The following is an 18,306-nucleotide window of genomic DNA, read 5'->3' as shown; positions in this document are numbered from 1 at the left end:
CCCATTGCCTGATCATGCATACCCTAATACTGTTAACTATGTCGTCTCCAACGCCGGGTTCTCCGTTCGAATATCTAGAGGTTAGTTCAGCTCCTACTCATTTTGATGTCTTTGTCATCAATATAACCCTTGCGTCCGTGTATGACGAATAAAAAATCTGCATACGAAATCACGTAATAACAACTAATCTATCATTATCCTCCTGCAACTTAAAAGCAAAGCTTATAAAACACATGGCTGGCGAATACCGTCAGCCCCAAGCTATTACTTAACCTGCACTTTAATAAACATGTCCATGGCATTACAAGTTATGTGTGTCAATATTTAAATTACTGAAAAGCCAGTGAGTTGAGTCTATAGCTACAAGTCATGCTTTAATGCAGTTCAACTCATCTGAAATCCTCCATCATTGCCCCAGTGCACCGTCTGGGACTGCGTTGTGGAGTTAGCACATTCTAGCGCTGCATAAGCTGGATCCTGAAGTCCGGCATTTGACTCCTGGGAACGCAAGTACAGATACCGTCTTCTTCTTTGTTGACCCTCGGCAAGCCTTGAAAAACTGGATGATGAAGTATGACATAGCTGTTCACTATCCCGTATGTATTTGCGTACAATCCCGCGATCTAGGCTAGATGTTAGTGACTTAACCTGCTACTGATGATATTAGTCCGACCATGAGTAGAGACTCTTATGAGTATGACACGCTGTCACAACAAGTCGTTACGGCAGTTAACTTTCGCGATCCGCACTAAATTCAAGAACTTGATATTGTTACGATATTTATTTACTCACAGTAAATGCTCGGGCGAACTAGACTGCTCCCTAACTATAACTTTCTAATCACTTTGTTAGGGGCACCATGTCTCGAGGTTTGATAAGAGCGACACGCACTATCCACCTGTCCTCCAGCAAATAGCCTCCAGCTAACACGGCTGTCTACGCTTTAGAGTATATTACCGAAAATTTCCGTTGGGCTTGGAGTATTACTGCGTTCACAATAGAAGGTCTTGATATACCAGCCGTGCCTCTCCAACGGCTGTTTGAACTTAAATGAGGAAACCTTTAACATGCCTACTTGTTACCGCCATGGTACAAATAGTACTCCATGATATCCAATTCATTATTTCCATTGTTATACATTCGCTGAAGCTGGCACTCGTGTGGAAATAACTTCTCGAATTAGCTTGTAACCAGGCCTGGAGTATTCAGGTTTGGCCATGTGTTGTTGGCACTACTGGCTTCAAGTGGAAAATTCAAAAATCTCTATCTCTGTCTTGCAGTCTTCTTTCTCTTACTCTGACTCGCTTGGGAACGCTATCTACGGGATCATCACAAGTACATTCAAAATCAAACTTGCATCCCGTTGGGTGTTCCATGATTTTCCCCAAGGACTGAAGCTTTCGCTACGGGGTTCGTCTCCCCCAAATGCATGCATGGTGTTGTATTAGACATTTATATTAGCGTATAATTATGCTATTTAGACCGTAATACAGTGATAGAGTACATTCCTCCCATTCTGCGACGAAGGAATGACATTTTTTAAAAAAGTCATAAGTAGCCACTTTTTAAAATCTATGTGGTGGTCAATTTCCTCCTTCGAACTCTCTTTCTCTTGAATAAGCATCTTATTTATTTCCCGGAGTTCTTCTTGCTCTTTACGTCCTTGATGATAGATGTCTAAAATGGCATACATATTATTTGGTTTCAATTACTCTCTGTACACTCTTCGTCCTTGGGTTCGGGCCTAATCTCAGTTTCGACCAAGTTTATTCCTTATTCGTTCCCTTAATTTTACTGAACTATAACCTCGTCTTCCTGGTCTTCTTCCTCCACGTTGCCATTATCTCCTTCCTCGCCGTCCAATGCTTCCCCGTCCTGCATTTCTTCTATCCTAATCTGTCCCGGTGGGTAATACATCTTCAGATTCGTTGCATTAAATTTCTCCTCCAATGTGCCATCCATGCTCCTCACTTTATATTAATTTTTAACATACACATGAACAATTCAGTATGGCCCAACATATTATTCTGGAAACTTGTGTGGGAAACGGGCAGGCGGATCTGAGGTACTCGTCCTCTTCACGAGTAAAAGTTCACCGACTCTTAAGGAGCGAAGGAAATTTTTGTTTCGCGTTCTCATCAGTCGTCACTCAGCTTTCGCTTTAAGATTTCAGGAGATGGTCTTGGATCACTTGGACAAGTTATTGCTCCATGCCCCGGAATCCTCGGATATTCATTGCAGTATACCACCTGTCCTGTCGACTAATGACGAATAGTATTGATACAATCTGTGATAATAGGGATGACATCTAACCATTTCCAATGCTCCCTTGGAATAAAAATAAGACAATACTTAGCCACTTCTCTCATAATTCTTTAACTTGTGTTTGACTCGGATTGACGCACGCTATTCATTACATATCCAATTTCGAAGTTCTCCAATTCGCGCTTGAATATCGCCGACGTGAATTGCGAATCATGGCCACTCAGGACACTTTCAGGTTTGTCCATTACCGTATGATCTTGTAATTTATTTGGTTAACATCCGCCCTGGCATTTGCCTTCTGGACTGGGCATAAAGTCATAAATTTTGAATATACGTCCATACAGAATAAAATAAATTTTACATATCTACAGGCTGCGGGAAGACACCCACAAAAGTCGATTGCGAATGACTCCATTTGTTTGATGGGTAATAAAGCTTGTTTCAATAGATATGGATTACGTTTGATACGTTGGAAAGTATCCCTGGTCTTGCTAGTGTTTTCAGTAATTGCTGCACTGTTCTTCGTAGTCTCGGCCACGTAAAAGTCTCTTGTAACACAGACATCACCTTGCCAATGCCTCCATGTCCGGTCTATGATGTCCTAACCAAATATGTTCAATCTAGAATACAGGAGGTACTACAATACGTAGTTTGGTGTACTTATGCAGAATGTTAAGTTGTGAAAATATATTGCATTTTTCTGAGCTTCGATGAAACGTGGAGAACCGGATTCGAGTTCTTCCCAGGCAGTATTCCATCGTAAAATCAAACTGTTGCACATTCAGGCCACATCTGTTGACTCTTTCACTCACCATATTTGTTTTGAGAATAAAAGTTAGGGCTTTTGATACGTCCTCATTGTTATGAGAAAAACTTTCACGTATTTTCGCCATTGGCTCAGAGCTGCCACAGTAAATAGCATTTCTAATTTGGTCGTCGTATACTTCATTTCATGAGAACGTATCATTCTGCTGATGAACGCCTGATAAGTTATTTTATTCTCCTTCTCGGGCGTCTCCTGTTATAACACAGATCCAATTCCGATATTAGATGCGTCTATTGGAATAATTAATATCCTGTCGAACGAAGAGTATCCCAGTTTTACGGAGCTTGCTAGTGGCTGCTTAGTCTTTTGGAAAGCCTCAGTGTGTCCTGACGTCCATTTCAATCGACTATTGGTCTTAAAATGTTACTGGAGTGGCGCCACCCTGTCTATCTAAGCAGGGCAGTGGTGTACAAAGAATTGACGTAGACCTGAAAATTGCCTTATATGCCTGATTCTGGTAAGTGTAGCAAATTACTCGATAGATGCGATTTTGACCGGGTTCAGCCTAATTCCAGTTCTATTTATTATATGACCCAAAAATAAGGTACTCCTCTGGCAAAACTGGGATTTTTCCAGGTTTACCATAAAATTACTGCGGTTCAAATTAGCCAGTGATAAATCAAGTTCCCTGAATAGTTCTTCCAGAGGTTTAGTGCTGAAAATTATATCGTCTACATAGCGAATCATAAAGTCTTTCACCTATTGGCTTAAATTTCTCACTAGGACTCGTATAAGTGCAGAACTAGACGCCATCAAACCGAAAGGCAATCTCTGGAAAATGTAGGTTTGTTTTTTGATATGAGGCCAGCGAACATGTTCGATCCCTCATTTAAGGCCATGTGGCGAAAAGACGAATTTAAATAAACGGTTCCGGAAACTTCCATCCCTCCGAACTTCTTCCGTCTCCTTAATTGCCGGTGCCTGTTCGTATTCCAGTCTTCTGAGTATGGCCCGCGCATCCAGGCATAATTGAACCGAACCGTTGGGCTTAGGCACCGCCAAAATCGCATTCAGATATAACGTTACAGATTTAACGATTATATCACTCCCTTACATTTCTTCAATAATCTCCTTAACCTGCTGAAGTAACTTTTCCTGGATCGGATACAATTTATTCTTGAATGGTTCCCAGCTGTTGACTACAATTTTGTATTCGTAATTTGGAATCTTCACAGGTCTTGGTCCTAATACTGACTCATGTAGCTCCAAAAATGGATTTTATCATTTAAGCTTCTCCTAATTTTTCGGGTAGTCCTTCTAACTAGCAAATGTACCCGTGCTTCGCTACGGTATTCTACATTTAATACGGATATCAACGTAAATACTTTGCATGCAGTAAATGAGATTGTTTTAAAATTGCATGTCTCTTAGGCTTATCCGAGAAATAGCATGGGGAGGTCACCATACGTTGTTTCCATGTAAAGTGAGGGTTGCGGAGTTGTGATGATAACGGCAGGCTCACCTGCCTACTGCCATTTCCAATCGAGTTGGCAAGTTTACATTATAATTGCTGGCCCCATTGCCTACTGCGCGGTCACAATCGACTCTTGGGAGTTTTAGTAACAATGGCAAACCCATTTCCTACTTTCAGACAGATTACAGTTGAGGAGTTTTTATTATAATAGCAGGCAAATTCCCTACCACCAGTCAAAATTGAGTTGTGCAGTTATCATTATAATGACAGGCCCTGTTTACTGCTGCCAGCCAGCTTACTGCCAGTCACAGAGAATTAGTGAGTTTCCATGGAAATAGCAGTCCACTATGCCTAATGCTAGTCAAATTTTAGATTGGAACATTTGTTTATAATGGCGGGCAACCTGGCCTAGAGCCAAACACAATAGGGTAGGGGACTTTCGAACAAAACTGCATGATCCCTTGCCTTCTGCAAGACAAATAGAGAAGTGAATTATTCATTAAAATGGTAAGCCCTCCTTACTAATGACAGTTACATAGGAGTCGGAGAAGGACCCCATTCCTTCTGCCAGCAGTCAAAGTCGGTGTAGGGAGTACTGATTACAATAGCAGACACACCCATTCTCGTTCGCTACAAATCGACGTCAATGAATATATATAGATGGACATACGAAAGTATATGCATGTTTACAATATTGCAGACCTTCATTTACAGATTAACTGCTGCTAAACGGTACGTCATATTGACAAAGGATTGTACCGTAAGGCGCAGTATTTAGCTATCTAAATGGCTGGTCCTATGATATTTTCTCGCATCTCATCTATTCATGGGTCAGATTGAGTCAGAAACGTTGAATAGGTTGAAACTTGTGTAAGATTATCTTACATTGCATTACTTTTCGGATAATTATGTGACATAGCATTTGGCTCACATATGGGTACTGGGTGGGTCAATGTTCTTGTAGAGTTTGATCATAATATCTTTCCTGTAAGTGATTGAAAGTATGAATTATATAGGAAAAAAGTCCAAATTTACTTAAAATCGAGAAATAGAGACGAATCTAACGTATAAGCGATACAGATACGACAAAAAGTCATAAGACCAAGGTTGAAGATCACTCCTACTTTGACGAAGATTGTGCCATCCGTTATGTGATAGAACTTTCCGTGTATCCCACGACATACCTCGAAATGGAGGTCTGCACCATCACAAAAAAATGCTTCCATATTTCTATAATCTTCGGGGATAAAAAATGAAAAAATTAAAGATCTGTGTAGTTTTTCGTTCGTTACAGGCGGAAACGTATAATTTTGCCAAATTTCAATTTTCTTGCTTTTCTGGCAGATTATGCTGCAATGTGGATTTTGGGTGGGGGGGGTAAAAATTATTACTTTCAGGAAATTAAACCAAAAAATATGCAGACGATCATTATTACCTCTCAAACGGGTATCTGTACGAAAATTTCACAAAAAAAGTCAATGTACAGGTACACACAGTCGTTACGATTTTATTTATATAGATAGATAAGGAATCTGCTCCACGTACAACACATTTTGGCTACGTCCGCTGGACTTAACCTGCAAAACCAACCGTTCACGATATCTCGCTTATTAATCCTCCTGTCGAAAAATTCACATGAGAACAAAAGTTTTAGAAATTGATTTCCATTAATGATTGTAGATTTCGATAAATTTCGGATGTGCATACTTTGAGGAAGTGCAAAATCATGGTTCCGGTTTCGGATAAACCCCCTGTGAATTTAGGTATTCAGAAATAATATTGCCCTAAAACCTACACAAGGACAGGTGGATTCAAAATATCAAGTTTGGTAGAAATATATTCAGTACTTTTCAAGTTATAAAAACTCATACAATCAAACCGACAAACAGACACAAAAGTTAAGAAATATGCAGATGGTCATTATTACAACTGAAACGGATAACTGAACGAAAATTCCGCCAAAATAGCCAATGTATAGACAGACAGTCGTTGGGATTATATTTATATGGATGATAGATAAACATGGGTACGTTTGAAAGTGCAAACCTTCATTTCGAAATTTACTGCTCCTAAACGGTACATCATACCAACAAACGGTTTGCACCCTCAGACGTCCCTTTTATCGCTCTACATGTTTGGTGTTAAAACATTTTCTTCTATCTCGCATATTTATGGGTTCGATTGAGTTACGATATTTTAATGGGGTGAAATTTGGGTACATTTTCATCATTTTACATTATTTTTTACATACTTATGTGAAGCTAGAACCATGAAATTATGTTCGCATGTAGCCATTGGTCGTGTCAATGTGCGTGACTAATTCGATGACTCTACCTTTCCTATAAGTGTGTCAAACTAAGTAATACACGTTTAAAAAGCACAAAATTTACGAACCATCGAAATATACAGCCAAATCTACCCTATAAGGAGAGAGAGAGAGACGACAAAATATCACAGGACCAAAGTTGTAGATCACTCGAAATTGAACGGAGATCGTGCCATCCGTTTTGTGATAGGACTTACCGTTTAGCCGCGAAATACCTCGGAACGAAGGTCTGCACCGTCATTAAATTTCCTATATTTCGATATTCTTTGGCATAAAAAGTGAAATATTTAAAGATCTTGGAAGTTTTCCGTAGGTTACCGGCTAAAACATATCAATTTGTTTAATTTCAATCATTCAGCTCGTGTGGCAGATTGTGTGGCAATCTTGATTTTGGGCGATTGGGGGGGGGTAAAATTTAGGACTTCCAGGAAACGATACCTAAAAAAATGTGCAGGTGGTCATTATTATCCCTTAAACGGAAAGCTGTACGAAAATTTCGCCAAAATAGTCAATGCACAGACACACGGTCATTACGATATGATTTATCTAGATAGATAAGGAATCTGCTCCACGTATAACACCTTTTGGGTTATGTCCGCTAGACCTAGCCTGAAAACCGACCTTTTATGTTATCTCGCGTATTAATCCTCCCGTTTAAAAATGCACATGAGAAAAAGAAATTGGAATTGGATTTCCAAACAATTTGATCGATTTCCAGTCAGGTTGGTCTTGTACTTTATATATTGTGGGAGAGTAAAAATCACAATTCCGGTCCCCTATAAAACCCCAGTCCATTCCGGGAATTTGAAATGGTATGAACTTTAAAACCTTGGAGGGGTGGATGCTAAATATAAACTTTGGTTCAAACATCTCAGTAGTTTTCAAGTGGTAAGAAATACGCTTTACGCGCACCCGCTCTTGCGTTAAGTCCGGTGGGACTTGTACCAAAAAACGGCCTGTTAATGATATCTCCGTTAATATTCCTGGTATCGAAATGATGCACATGAGAAAAAAAGGTTTTGAAATTAATTTCCATTAAGGCAGGTAGATTTCCATTAAGTTTGGTAGTGTATATTTTGAGGGAGTGCAAAATCACAGTTTCGGTTTCGTATAAACCCCCCATTAGTTCAGGGATTTAGAAACAATATTTGCCCTTAAACCTACCCAAGGACAGGTGGATTCTAAATATGAAATTTGGTGGAAATATATCCAGTAGTTTTCAAGTTATAGAAAGATAAACAGACAAACAGACAACCGAACAAACAAACAAACTAACTAACAGACACCAAGGAATCCTACCCTTGGACAGATGGATGCTATGTATAAAGTTTGGTTCAAATATCTTCAGTAGTTTTCAAGTTGTAAGAAATACGCTTTACACGCACCTACTCTTGCGTTACGTCCGCGGGGATTTGTACCGAAAAACGGTCCGTTAATGATATCTTCCTTATTAAATCCTGTTATCGAAATGTTGCACATGAGGAAAAAAGGTTTAGAAATTAATTTTCATTAAGGCAGGTAGATTTCCATTAAGTTCGGTTTGTACACTTTGAGGGAGTGCAAAATCACGGTTTCGGTTTCGTAAAAATCTCCACTCAATCAAGGGATTTAGAAACGATTTTTGCGCTAAAATATATCCAGTAGTTTTCAAGTTATAGAAGGGCAGACAAGTAAACAGACAAACAAACAGACAAACAGACACCAAAGCTAAAAATTATGCAAATGGTCATTATTACACCTGAAACGGATAACTGTACGGAAATTTCGCCAAAATAAACAATGTACAGACACACGGTCGTTAAGATTTTATTTATATATATGACAGATAAGCATGAGCACGTTGAAAATTGCAGACTTCCACTTCGAGATTCATAACTCCTAAACAGTGCATGATATTAACAAACGGTTTACGCCATCAGACGTTTCTTTTTTCGCTCTACATGTTTGTTTCTAAACCATTTCCTCGTATCTTCCCTATTTAGGGGGTAAATTGAGTTCAAAATTTGAATAGGGTGAAATTTGGGTACAATTGTAACGTTTTACATTACTTTTTGCCTATTTATGTATAAGCTAGAATCATGAAACTTGGTCCACATATGGCCCTTAATCATGCCAATGTGCGAACCCAACTTGATGATCCTATCATTCATATAAGTGTATCTCAACCATGAAATATACCTGTAAAAATCACCAAATTTACGAACAATCCAGAAATACGGCCAAATCTAACGTACAAGGGAGAGAGATACGACAAAATGTCATAGGACCAATGTTGTAGATCACTCCAAATTGAAGACAAATTGTGCCATCCGTTTTGTGATACGACTTACCGTTTAGCCAACAAATAGCTCAAAATGAATGTCTGCACAGTCATTAAAATTGCCTCCGTATTTCGTTATCCTTGGGGATAAAAAGTGAAAAATTTGAACATTTTGGAATTTTTCCGTCGGTTAGGGAACAAAAGCTATAATTTCACCATATTTCAATTTTCTACCCCGTCTGGCAGGTTGTGCCGCCATCTTGATTTGGGGGACGGGGGATAAAAAATAGGAAATTCCAGAAAATATTTAAGCCCACGAAACTTATAGGTTGTCGTTTTGGATAAATTATACGACTGCGGTCTTATGCTGAGCCCAAAATTTTAGCCCCCGTCCAGCGTGCCCCCTTGAGGGAATTTTGGGAATTTTCGATTTTTCTAGGGATCCTGCGGTCATCAACTTCTCCCGTACCAAGTTTCAAATTGCTGAGATTTCTGGAAGTGCCCCATTAATTAATGTCTTTTTTCATTTTTAAATATTTATATATACATCGCTCCAGACCGACTTGCTTTTATATATATAGATGACTTTCTTCAAAGTTGTCCACCAATGACTCAGAATCTTGAAAAATTTCGGGGTAGTTCTCGAGCCAATCCGAAGACATGTTACTCTACTCCTTTTCCCCACACTCCGCTACTGTGGTCCAAATTCTTTCATCTGGGTTTTGAGTTTTCTGTTGATTCAATTTAAATTGTTCGCTAACATTAGATGTCCAAAACTTAATGCAGTTGTTGCCCGTATCAATAATAGCATTACATTACCTTAGGAAATCCGCTCCTAATAACAGATTTCACTCCATCTTCGGCAGTATTATGCAAGGGTATGACATCACAAATGCTCCTATTTCGATGTTGAAAAAAGCCTGTTCCTTACATGCAGTCATCTTATCTGCGATTATTCCTCGGAGTTTTAGTTTTGAAATAGGTACCACAGAAATACGAACTCGGAATTACAGCCCCTTTAATAATGCACCAGAAGCTACGCTTACAGTAGCACCAGTATCCAGATGTGTATGAAGAAGGAGATTATTAAATCTCACGTATATTACGGGCAATTTATGAATGGTCCTTGCATTAATCTTGATGTGATCGTCGATCAGGTGCTCTAGATTAACAATCCAACTGTCAACGGAAATAATGGTCCAACCCTTATCTCACTCGTATACCTCGGTATTCAGTCTACGTTTTTCTAATATTCGGACACATTTTACAGCTCGCTCTCCTGGCCTCGCACTCTGGTGCACTCGGGTTGAAGCCTCGTCCGCTGTCGTCATTCATCCGTGCCTGATATTCCCTACTGGCGACTCTGTTGATATCCCGCTGACTCTAGATAGCCTCTATCAATCTCTCTTTGACCTGGGGTTTTATATCGAAGTCCTGCACATATCGCTGTGACTCGCGACTTCTTCGCGCCTTGAGTTAACATTCCTGTTCCTTGGGCTTTCGTTCTTGTTGTCACTGTAATTCTCACGTGAATGCGGTCGTCTCTGCCCACCTAAGTTATCATATCTCCAACGATACCCTCTGTCTGCTGGTCCATTCCGGTGGTGATTTCCTCTTCTCACTCTAACCTCCTGCCGGCATCGTTACTTCTCTTATCGTCGTTCCATCTATACGGGCACTGGTTATCATTACCATAATTTCTATTATTGTCCTCGTGTGCTCCTCTCAGATTTGTTTGAGTACATGAGTTCTGACGCCTTTATTCGCTTCTCCGTGGTAACGGTCATTCACCTCTCGTAAAATCAACAGAGTGGATCTGTTCGTTTTATCATATTCGCGGTTGGTTGTGTGCGGGCGTTTGGTCCAGCTGACTTAGTGTCATATCAGCTTCCACGGCTGTTTAACATTCCCTGCGATTAACGCGCGTTGCACCTCTACAAGCAGCTGTCCCGATATCGCCGCAATAACCTATGGCTTTCTGGGTGGACTGTCTGATTGGCTTAACTTAATGAGTTATTGGGTAAAGAAATTAGCGATTCGTGTGGGCACTGTCACTGCATACTTCCTGGAATACTGTATATTTCCATCCTCAGATTATTCAGAAACTGAATTTTCCAAATTTTTTGCATAAATGCCTTTTGAATCCCTTGTAAGTCGTGAAAGTGTACCGAAATGTCGCCATCCAATTCAGGACTGAATCAACTAAAAACCCTTCAACATCTCGCAGCCGCCCCTCTGGAAGGATACAGTAGTCGTTCATAAATTTCTCTCATCCATAAGAAAGGATTTGTGTGTTATTCTGCTCTCCTTGCGACTTTCTTAGGCTTATCGTAGGCTGTTCGCATGATATAATACAGCGGAACGGTCCTGTGAACGTCAAACGTCGAAGTCGTAATCTCCAGCCTTGGTAAATTAGCACTTCACTCAGCGGTGTGGGCTTCCTAGTATGGCTGTGCTCGGCTACCATCGGCATCGGTTCCTCTCCCATACTGTCTTGTAGTGCATGTTTCATGCTACTACAATCTTTGCTTCCGCGTAATTCCAAAGTTTCTATCTTGTCTCTTAAATGCTCGATTCCCGTATATTAAACGCTGAGTGTTGTTCCTAGTTATATGCTTTGTTGACCGCTCGGTCAGCTACAATCATGTTTACAATCGCTCGCCCTTTCTTCACAATCGCCTCACCTACTTCCTTTTCTAACTGGTCTTTCAGTTTTTTCACTCTCTCTGCAGTCTGTCCCTGCGCCGTCTCTATTTGGTCCATCAGCTTCCTTTCTGCCTTTTCCTGCGCATGTTGAATTCTTTCACTATCTTCGTTCGTCATTTCTGCGAACTTCCCTCGGTTTCCTCCCTAAGTTCCTCAATCGAACTCCAGTTTTCTTCCACTCCTAGCATTGAATTATCAACACCTGTAGCAAAGGTTTCTAATTTCTTCTCCGTGGTGATCGCTTTCTCCGTGACATCCCCTTCGACTGTTTTAACTGACGCTTCCAATGCCATCATTTGTGCTGTGCCGTGTCTCGTACCTCTATCAATTACATCTCGAATTTCTCAGTACCGACTACACATCACTTTCGCACTTCTTCTATCTTTCCGTTTGAACGAACTATTGTCTTCTTAGTGAGTAGGTCATCCATGTTCTTTAGGGTCTTCATCCATCTTAGCTAATTGTTCCTTAGATTGCAGTGCCGCCATCTCCATCCTAGATAGTTGTACATTATTGTTCTCCTCCATGATGGATAACTTTTCTTCATTGTTTTTCTCCGTCTTGGATAATTTCCTTAGTTTGCTATGCAGCCTCATCCATCTTAACTAAAAAAGCCTCCAGTGTCACCGCCATGACAATTCGTTATTTTGGGAAATCGCCCTTCCCGGTGAGCGCTTTGGCATAATGTATCACAATAACTCCGTATTCCACTTTCCACACTACATTACTCATAACTTTTCTAGCTTCTGATAATTAACTTTAATGAAATAAAAATCAAATTCGACCTTCCGAATGACCATTCAGAATCTATCAAATATTATCATCCTCCTCATTCTTTAATGAATATAAGTACGTATGGTGATAAAATCCCGTAAATTTTAAAACTTGTGAATATTAATTATCCCCAAGATTGAAGTTATGAAATTGGTTAGGCCTCCTACACCTGGACTCGAATTTAAAGTACTTGACATCAGTACATAACAATATGAACATCTCTATCCTCCACTCGAGGCTGGTATATTCCATACAGTGGTTCGCACATCTCGAATTGTCAATATAAACGTGGTACCGCCACCTGTTTCAAAATAGATTGAGCTTTTCTCTTATACCGATAGCTGTTGTAAATAAACGAAAAATCCGGTTTATGGCTATGTCCGTGATAATATTTATCATTTATCTAAAGGATTTTATCATTCACTGTACCTCATTTTGTCGTCCATAAACCCCGACTAGAGACTCTTGTCGATTGATATTCCTTTATTAGTGACTCAATAGATTTATACCACAAAACTGGTCCAATGCTAGAGTTCTAATTTACCAGTACTCTACCTTATATATTACATTTTGCTTAGTCACTCAGCATTTCTGGGTTTATATCTGAGAATTTAGGTTTCTTGAATTTCCCTAATTCACTCGGTGTCATTGACTGAGGTAATATACATTAACGAGCATGGATATCGCCCATACATCAACAACAATCATTTCACATGTCTGGGTGCTATTATAATGCACCTTTCCCTGTCCTCAATTTGCCTAGCTCAGCCGAGACGCTGCATGGTACGTTCGAACAAGTAAATGTGGGCCGAAATGTCTATCTAACTTAAAATCATAGGACAGGTTCCAGAACACATTATTCGTAAATGAGAACTCGAAGAAATGAATGGACGGATGGGTGTATTAACAATAAAAATTAAATTAAATAAAAAATGATTACAATAAAATTCGCCTTCACAATTTTAAATAGAAACACGGGTTACGAATCCAAACTAAAATCACTGTGTGGAATACGGTGGTATTATTGTGCTTTGACGTAGGATTGAAATAAGTTAAAAAGCGCATGGCACGTAGCCTCGATCTGAATCATCTCTTTACATGCAATATTATTAATGATTCGCACATCTCGGCCTGAATAAACAAATCCAAACTAGTCGGTAAACAAATATAATACACACGTGCTTGGGACTGGGAATATACCCCCAAAAAACACTGAATTTACAATCACGGGCTCCGTCCCAGATAAACTGGAATGGAATAGAACTTCACAACCAACAACCAGCTCGAGCTGTGATTCCCTTAGTCGAAGATGCACGCAATAAAAATGGACATAAATACACATCGGACAACACACACAAGGTCAAAATGAACACCTCCTGGAAAAGAAAACAGATATATACTAAATGTCATCGTCTGTGTTTCTGGTCTCGAACGCAAGACCTCTATGGCTCTGGATGTCAACTGCCATGTATTACGCACGGTGGGTAATTGCCGGCTAAATTAGCAGCACCTGGTAAGCTGTGGAGGGAAACTGAATAGCGAAATACCTTTACACGCAAACGGAACTAACCTGCTTTGGTCTGGATAACGGGTTTGTGTGTACACACAACTAATTCATGTGGTTCAGTCGGCCAGTGTCGGCAGTCTATACGTGCGTTGGGACAACAGATCTATCTCCTCTCTGCTTTCTAAACCATTCTCGTCTTTCAACACATTGTCAGAGAGGCGGCTCCCTGACCTAAACTTGCATTTCATCATGACACATCAAACCGGGACCCAATATTATGCCGCAATCAGGCATCACATCAGCCTACTTTCAAAATAAATATTTCGCAACTCTCATGAGGATAGCCTGTTCTCTTTACGTTTTCTCACGTTTCGCATCTAGAATTCACAGGTTCGAATCTAGGCTCTCTCTTGGTCTCTCCTCGCATTTAAACCTAATCGGGCTACTTTCACCTATTTCTCCCAGCGGTATATCAAACAGATATCTCGGCTCCTTCCGGCCACACACCTACCCTCTCTAATTTCTCATCCCAGACATGGCTACGGATTAGTCTGTTGCGGTGTCAAATAAAATACTCTCTCTGAATTACAACGGTGTAAATAGCTCCCTGGTCTCGCTGCAAGCTGAAAAACATGCCCACTGCAAAATCATTCACACCCTAATGTTCTTAACTATGACGTCTCCGATGCCGGTTACCCCGTTCGAATATTTAGAGGTTAGTTGACCTCCAACTCATTTTGAAGTCTTTGACATCAATATAACCCTTGGCTCCGTACTTGGAGGATAAGAAATCTGCATACAAAATCACGTAATAACCACTAAACTATCATTACCCTCATGCCATCTAAAGCAAAGCTTATAAAACACATGGCTGGCGCATACCGTCAGCCCCAAGCTATTATTAAACCCACACTTGAAATAAGCATGCCTATGACATTACAAGTTACATGTGTCAATATGTATATTACTGAAAATTCCCTGAGTAGAATTTATTGGTACAAGTCATGCTTAAATACAGTTCAACTCAGCGGAAATTTTCCATCATTGCCCCACTGCGCCGTCTGGGACTGCGTTGTGGAGTTACATTCTAGCGCTTCAAACACTGTATGCTGGAGCCTGGCATTTGACTCCTGGGAACGCAATTTGAGATGCCGTCTTCTTCTTTGTCGACCCTCGGCGAGCCTTGAAACTGAATGATGAAGTATGACACAACTCCTCACCGCCCTGTTTGTATTTGCGTACAATGCCGCGATCTAGGCTACATGTTATTGACTTAACCTGCCACTTATGATATTAGTCCGTCCATGAGTAGAGCCTCTTATGGGTATGGCACCTTGTCACAACAAGTCTTTACGGCATTTAACTTTCGCGATCCGCACTAAATTGAAGAACTTGATCTAGTTACGATATTTATTTGCTTAAAGTAAATGCTTGGGTGTACTGGTCAACTCCTTAACTATAACTTTCTAATCACTTTGTTAGAGGCACCATTCGTATGCCTCGAGGTTTGATACGAGCGACACGCACTATCCATCGGTCCTTCAGCAACTAGCCTCCTGGTAACACGGCTGTCTACGCTTTACAGTACAGTATCGAAAATTTCTGTTGGGATGAGTAAATCACCTCGTTCACAATAGAAGGTCTACTTGTTACCGGCATGGTACAAATAGTGCTCCATAATTTCCTATCAATATTTTCCAATGTTATTCATTCTCTGAAACTTGCACTCGTGTGGAAATACCATCTCGAGTCAACTTCAAACCTGGCCTGGAGTGTTCAGATTTGGCTATGTGTTGTTTGCACTGCCGACATCAGGTGACAAATTTAAACATCTCAGTCTCTGTCTCGTGATCTTTTTTCTCTCTCTTACTCTGACTCGCTTAGGAACGCTATCTACGGGGTCACCACGAGTAAATTCAAAATAAAACTTGCTTCCTGTTGGGGTTTCCATGAGTAATCGCAAGGACTGTAACTTGCGCTACGTGGTTCGTCTCCCACGGATTTCGAGCTCTGCATGGTGCTATATCCGACTATTCTATTAACGTAAAATTGATATTTGGATCGTTATACAGTGATAAGGTACACTACGTTATAATTAACTTGATTATTTTAAGCCGGTTTTATCACGGGCTGGCAATTTGCAGATTGTGAGAAGTTGGGTCCTTCGTGAGATTTGAAATTTCCAAATCGTTAAAAGCGAATCTTACGAATACTTGAGGGCAGATTGGCATTCTGTAATCATGTATTCAGAATGGTAGTGATACGATTCACTTATACAGAAAATCTTAGACATGTCATTTCTGTGATTCATGTGTATACATAATGACGCTAAGGGATCATCTGAAGGTGAAGGAGAATTAATGTGAATTTTAAACGTTCTTCATGTTATTAACCTACAGTAGTAATGAGTCTATGGTAGGTTTTACGGATAAAGAACAGAGGAATAGTGTGAATTCGGACTCTTCTTCAATATAAATAATTTAGGTGTGGTAATGTAAGAATATATATCGTGTTTTATAAGGTGATAAAAATGAAATGGAATGGCGTATGGCTTTTAGTGCATGGAATGTCCGAGGGAAAGTTCCGCTCGCCAGATGCAAGTCATTTTTTTATTTGAGGCCCGTAGGCAACCTGTGCGTCTTGATGAGTATGAAATGATGATGAAGAGCTCGGAAATCAAGAAACATCTGAACAACATAAATTTAGAAGAAGGATATAAAATCAGTAATTCTTGGATGCCTATCATTTATAGTTTAAGACATACAGACCACAACATAAACACACGGGCCGAAACCCCATTACATAACAGCGCGGGCAAGCCACCACTACATGGCTCTGACACATACCTGCCAGAATGCTCACGAGACAGCCAGGGCTTACGTCAGCCAAAAAGGCTAGGACATAAAAGGCCAAGGTCAGGACCACTCTAGTAGTGTAAATTGCTACCTGGGAGACTGGTCACCTCGGAGCTAGTAGGGGTATTTCAGTCGCCTTGACAAAGAATACTGCAATGTATTCGAAACGTCGGCAAACTGTAGGTGATGTACAGACAACTACAACACGGTTCAACCCGTAAACTAAACTAAATGAGAATGCAGTTAAATTATGATGAATACTTGAGGCACGATTACTGATTCAGGGATTTCATCTATGCAAAGTAAATTAATTACGGTGGAAACAAGGGAAGAACATCATCGATGATGTGCAATGATTTTGTTGTATTAGAATATGAAGTAGCCCAATCTGATTGTATACTAGATACGATTGCTCTGAAGACCCTGTATTTTTTATTTCGGTTTTATATTTTGCTGTATGGTGTATGTTTTAATAATTTTGTGTGACAGATTAGATTTTCATCATACTTTTTATGCAGGAGGAGAGAGGTACGTTCGAGCTTTGCCTATATTTTGCTTATTAGCCATAATAATAATTGTCGATTCCTGATTTACAATGAATTGTCTATGTCTTGTATGAAATCACTATTTATTAATAGTTTGTTTATTTACGAAGTTAATTACATTAAATATTATTTAAATATTTTAAAAGAAGAAATATCACAAAAGGATGGTAGGAAATACCACTATGAAATATACGTAAACAGAAACATAATCAAAGAACTTGATAGTAAACATCATTTGAACAGTTACAAATTAATGCTTAGATATCTTAGCAGGCAGTTAATGAGAATTACTTAGCTGTGGAAATCTTGTTGCCACAATTCAAGTGCGTTATTAACCAAAATTCCAAATCAACAATTATGCGTCGCGAGACAATAATTTTACGTGTAAAGGGGGAGGAATTCCTTTGTTTGCATATTGTTGTTAGGTTCAATATCCTCCCACGTCGTATCTTATCAGCAAAATTTCACGATCTATTAGTACAGTACGCGCAACTTTTACTGATGACCGTCTTTTCGGCGGGTGAGTATTAAGGAGGGATCTCCCCCGGTTCCAGTAATACTGCCAACTGAATGGAAATGAAATCTGAATTGAATCGATAGTATGATCGATTTATAATGAATTTTCTAAACACTTATTACTATAGCATGAATTCTTTGAAATATCACTTCCACAATCACTTTCACAATCGTCACTGCTATATGCAGTACTATTCATTATTTTCACTTGCACAATCACTTTCACGATCATCACTGCTATATGCAGTACTATTAATTATTCTCACTTTCACGATCATCACTGCTATATGCAGTACTATTCATTATTTTCAC

At 39.7% G+C, this 18,306-nt stretch overlaps 1 protein-coding gene across 1 annotated transcript in view; it reads right to left on the bottom strand.

Annotated features, from left to right (window-relative positions):
* Nucleotides 1-18,306, bottom strand: part of LOC136858695 (adipokinetic hormone/corazonin-related peptide receptor variant I-like) — a 441,435-nt gene that overhangs the window by 335,556 nt on the left and 87,573 nt on the right. Inside the window, exon 3 of the mRNA XM_068225731.1 lies at nucleotides 8,880-8,886. Coding sequence (XP_068081832.1) covers nucleotides 8,880-8,886 — 7 coding nt within the window. The remainder of the gene's footprint in view (nucleotides 1-8,879; nucleotides 8,887-18,306) is intronic.

Source organism: Anabrus simplex, chromosome 1, assembly GCF_040414725.1.
Source record: "Anabrus simplex isolate iqAnaSimp1 chromosome 1, ASM4041472v1, whole genome shotgun sequence".
Lineage (NCBI taxonomy): Eukaryota > Metazoa > Arthropoda > Insecta > Orthoptera > Tettigoniidae > Anabrus > Anabrus simplex.
Note: the sequence above shows the minus strand (reverse complement) of the source record. Positions and strands in the feature narration are given on the sequence as shown.